General features: G+C 37.8%; 1 protein-coding gene across 1 annotated transcript; it reads right to left on the bottom strand.

The window, feature by feature from the left end:
* Nucleotides 1-394: 394 nt before the first annotated feature.
* LOC109218128 (B3 domain-containing transcription factor ABI3-like) lies at nucleotides 395-4,489 on the bottom strand. Its single transcript, XM_019382457.1, has 6 exons — nucleotides 2,025-4,489; nucleotides 1,553-1,645; nucleotides 1,351-1,451; nucleotides 1,200-1,246; nucleotides 882-958; nucleotides 395-779 (listed from the first exon to the last, which is right to left on the bottom strand). The coding sequence occupies exons 1-6, from the start codon at nucleotides 3,696-3,698 to the stop codon at nucleotides 660-662; spliced, it is 2,112 nt and encodes a 703-aa protein (XP_019238002.1). The 5' UTR covers nucleotides 3,699-4,489; the 3' UTR covers nucleotides 395-659.
* Nucleotides 4,490-4,758: the final 269 nt, after the last annotated feature.

Genomic DNA, 4,758 nt, shown 5'->3' on the forward strand with positions numbered 1-4,758 from the left:
TCAATCAACAATCCAGATAAATCAATTAGTCGTTTTAAGCCAAGTACACAACACGATTGTCAGCTAGCCCGTGACCCTGAATTGTTATTCGAAATTGCTGGTTGGTTGGTTAATTGTTTAAGTTAAATTATTGCTTGATAGTTTAGGTAGTAAATTAGTTATATCTCTATTTTGTGAAAAACCTCTTGGATAGATACGTTAATTGAGTTTGAATCAGTCAACAGTTAATCACAAGTATTCGTGGGAACGATACTCTACTCACTACTTGACGATCACGTGCACTTGCGTGAGTGTTTTTGATCGCACCACAACTTATCCACATGAATTGTACACCACATCGAAAATGAAAAGAAAATTTGAGATAAAAAAGGTCTTATTAGCGGGCAGAAGCAGCAAACATACAACATTGTTTATGATTACAAATATGGTAATTAGAGACACTTAAAAAAAACACTGCGAAACACGCAGATTACAACACTTACACATACCTCTACACAATTACACACCCCCTAAAACATGTCCACCAAATTGAAGCCTTAGCATGTAAGAGTACCATCTGCACAAAATTCGGGTTTACACATTTATACCAACATATGTAGGGTACAAGAGCAGTAGTCTCCCTTACGCTCATTTGCTTCATACAGGGGTGTAAAATTTTACTACTTCACCAGTTGCTTCATCAGTGCGATTGCAGAAGATGAATTACGAACGTTTTTCTTTGCTGGTTTCTTTCCTTCTGCTTTTGGTCCAGTTTGTCTCACCTTTACTCCCCGTATCAACTGATGCATCATTCAACAATGTTTATTCAATTAACGAGAAGATTAAATTACATCTAATGTGACTAATGAAACTGATGGATTTGAAGATAAATGTGGACGTACATATTTGCCACACTTGGTGTCTGCGTATAGTACGATGAAATCTCCTTCTTGAAGTCCATTAGTTCGAACAAAATCTCCTGAAGAATGGTAAGTCATACATTTTTAACGAGTTTAAATTCTATGCATAGACGTGTCACTTGAGTATAAAGTAATTAAGATAAATTTCTATAAGCATTATCATTGATAGCACGATAAAAATTGGACTTCATTAATAATTCAAAAATCTTCATATTGTCGGCCTATATATCTTTTAAATTCATTTATAATAAATCTCTCTTAGTAAGATGTTAGCAGGATCAGTAAAGAATGTGTTCTTACCTGTGTTCTCCAGAAGGTACATCCTGCTTTTGTTATTTGGCCAAAATCTAAAACCCAAACAGAAAAAGGGTAAAGTTAGAAACTGAGTGGAGCAATGTCCCCAAATATTTACTTGACTAAAGACAACTCTTATAAAATTGAGTCTACACACCTATACTTCATGTTCCAAACACGAGAAGTTCCAATATCTTCCATAGCAATTGAAATTCCATCTCTTGATTCAAGTTCTGGGAGGTGCGATTCTGCTTCTTTCTGTTTATTAACATTAACATAATTTAGAATTCCCTTGATCGTATTACATAAGAACCTGAAACGAATATCGATCAAAATTCATGACGACAAAAATAAATTACCTTTGGTAGCACAATTCTTCCAAGATTGCCAACATCGCTCTGCTTCAGCACTTTTTGTAATAGGAACTTCAGGTTCTTCTCCGTTTTCCAATTCTATTTAGAGAACCACCACATAAAATTTAGTGTTGAGCACATACATAGATCATCTTTATGTCAAACAGTAACACATAAAAACCAAGAGGAAAGAGTTTAATTTATATACTTCCGAAGTATAGATTGTCACATAGGTCACCAAACAATCAATAAAAAGGAAAGACTAATAATCAGGAAAATAAAAGAAAATACCCCGTCAAACGATCATATACAAAAGCCATTCGGAAAATGATTTAGTCTATATAAATGAAACATGTAAAGAATTTTTACACTATATTTCTAGATACTAGTTCAACTCATTAATGTAGTTATTTTCTAGGGACCTGATAGTAACATTGTAGTGTATAGAAATTAAATGTGGTGAAACAAAGAAACGAACCTGTGATTGTGATCGCTTGTCTGCAGAAGCATGCTTTTGATGGTTCTGAGGTTGCATCCCGGGCCTCTCGGTCATAGGATGTGGCTGTGGTGCCTCAGGTGGTGGAACCATAATCATTGGTGACGAAGCAGCAGAAGGCCAATATACCCAATTCCCAGGATTATTAGCTGGAGACATTGTACAATTCTCTCCAACTATCCTCAAACTTTGGTCACTACTTTGGCTCTGATGCTGAGTTTGATGGCTGTGGTGGCGATAATGGTGTGACGGTAATCGCCTTTGCCGAGCCATTCTCTTTTTCCTAGCCTCTTTAGTAGCAGATGAGCCCAACTTCGCCAATCTCTCGCCATTCCCATCGTAAAGTTGGTAAGAATATTGACTGAACAAACCCTGAGGATTAGCCTGAGTGGCGAGGTTACTTTCATTTTCAGGAAATGGATTGTATTGAGAAGCTGCCATCGCGGAGAATTGCGATGGAGGCCACGATTGAGCAGATTCCATGGTCTGATACTCCATATTTGTAAATGAAGGTACATTAGAGTAAGAATCCCCTGTGTACCCCGGCGCCATAGGAGTCGGGTAAAAGGGATCGGGGCCAGGGATATAAGGAGAGGGAGTTGGCATCCATGGCGAAGGATAGAAGCAAGCATTCGGATCAGATGCAACAGCGTTATTATACTGGAAACTGGAGTTCGGGTTAGGGTTCGAATCATGAAGCTGAGACTCTTGATATTGACAAGGAGAATCAGAGGCTGCTGCTTTCTTTTGCAGTTGGTATTGTTCAACCCATTCAAGTATGAGTCTCAAGAGCTGTTTCTTCCCTTCTTTTGTGCCGCCCAAGCGTTTCGAAGCACTTTCTATAGTGGAACGCTTGAGCTTAATACTCCTCATATCTTCTGCAGAGATGTAGTCTTTGTTTTGCTTCAGCCACTCGAAGAAGATAACAGCTAGCTCACTGTTACCTGTGAAAAAACTCAGCCCATCATTTTGATCATCGTCACCTTCTTCTTCGATCTGCTGCGGTTTGCTTTCTTGATTCTGCTGATGATCTTGTGAGAGTTGGAATGACTGATCTGACATGTTGTAATCTTGTGGATTTTGATTATCACTTTGGAAAAGTGTACAAGGATCCCAAAATTCATTTCCGTCGATAAGATCCATGTATCCAAGATCTTCCATCACGTTTAAGCAATCGACATCATCTTCTGGCGGAAGGAGACTTAATTCCATTGAAGTGGTTGAAGACAAAGCTGGTGGTTGGATATTCTTGTGGACATCTTCTTCTGCGTCAGATTTAAGAATTGCCCATGAAGCAGAATTAGAAGAAGAAGTCGAAGAGGATGAAGAAGAAGTAGGAAAAGGCTTAGAAAGAGCAGTAGGGGCTGAACAAGTTGATGAAGAAGAAGACATGCATGGGAAATCAGGGAGAGGGAGGAAGTCGGTGGAAAAAATGGAAGTATTATTCACATCAAGATGATGATGATGTGAATGACTACCATCTCCATCAAGAAAAATCTCAGTGTCACCAACAATAGATCCAAGTACTTGTTCTTCCTCCATAGGTACAAATTCAGTAGTCTGCTGGTGGCTTTGAATATCATCCATAGCAACCATAACATTCTCTAATCCATCCTCCAAATCTTGCTTACCATGATACTCTAATCCTCTTTTCATCTTTGTTTCTTGATTTTTACAGCTTGAAGGTAGCAATAACAAGAAAAACCTCTCCTTTCGTTATATACGAAGTAAAGTGAAAATGAAGAAGAGGGTTTGAGAAAAAAAGAGAAGTTTAGAGAGAGAGAGAAAGAGAGAGAATGGGCAGAGATACTCTGCGTACGGATAAGGAAGTGAGTAGCTTTTGTAACTGATTAAGGAAGCAAGCTAGGTTTAGAGGAAGCAAAAGGGACCCTTTCTTTCTCTCTTTCCCCCACACCACCTTATATCAAATATATGCAACATAAACCATCTGCTGTTAGGGCATCTTTCTTAAATAAAAATACTCACTAATAACAAATCTAGTCTAGTGAAAGCGACTCTTCCTGGTTCTTGATTATTCAATACAGTACACTCTAATTAAATACTGTATAAAACAATTTAAGTACTAAAATACCTATAAAAGGATGCAATTAATTGGTAAGACTACTCTAAATACGAACAGGAAAGTGGAGAGTGGAAGTAGAATTCCGGCAAAACCAAATAAGTCATGAACTTGTGAACATAGAACAACTCCTTTTTTCTTTTTCTTTTTTCTACAGGACAAACATTTGTATCTGTATTAGTGCGAAAAGCACTCACCAAAAAACAAACTAAGATCGTCAGAATTCACAAATAAAAACAACCCACCACGGCTTATTATCGCTACTAACTCTTGTGGACGGTTCTGGGAAGTTCTCATAAGAGTTTGCTACTTTTGTTGCAGATAAGTTCAAATGGTTTTTGTTTTTTTTGGGTGGTTTAATTTTGTAGTTAAGTAAGAGAGAGAAACTTAGAAATAAAGAGAGAGAAACTGATAAGGGTGGTTTTGAAAAGTTTTTTAAAAAAAAAGAAGAGAAGAAACCACCAAAACAAAACCTTGTGCCGCTTGTTTCTACACTTATTCCCGTATTCTCCGCCATATGACATACGTTGTCACCTGAATGGTGCTACCCAGCGGTGCTCTTCAGTTCACACTTTTGTGAGGGGAAAAAACAAAACACTAACGTTACTCCACCATTGATGACACAGGCAGCTCAAT

This window comes from Nicotiana attenuata, unplaced genomic scaffold (genome assembly GCF_001879085.1).
Source record: "Nicotiana attenuata strain UT unplaced genomic scaffold, NIATTr2, whole genome shotgun sequence".
Taxonomy (NCBI): domain Eukaryota; kingdom Viridiplantae; phylum Streptophyta; class Magnoliopsida; order Solanales; family Solanaceae; genus Nicotiana; species Nicotiana attenuata.

Coding starts and splice junctions, on each gene's coding strand:
- LOC109218128 (XM_019382457.1), bottom strand. CDS start 3,698: ATGAAAAGAGGATTAGAGTATCATGGTAAGCAAGATTTGGAGGATGGA. Junction 1,646..2,024: donor ACAAGCGATCACAATCACAG/GTTCGTTTCTTT, acceptor TTCTCTAAATAG/AATTGGAAAACGGAGAAGAA. Junction 959..1,199: donor GTACCTTCTGGAGAACACAG/GTAAGAACACAT, acceptor ACCATTCTTCAG/GAGATTTTGTTCGAACTAAT.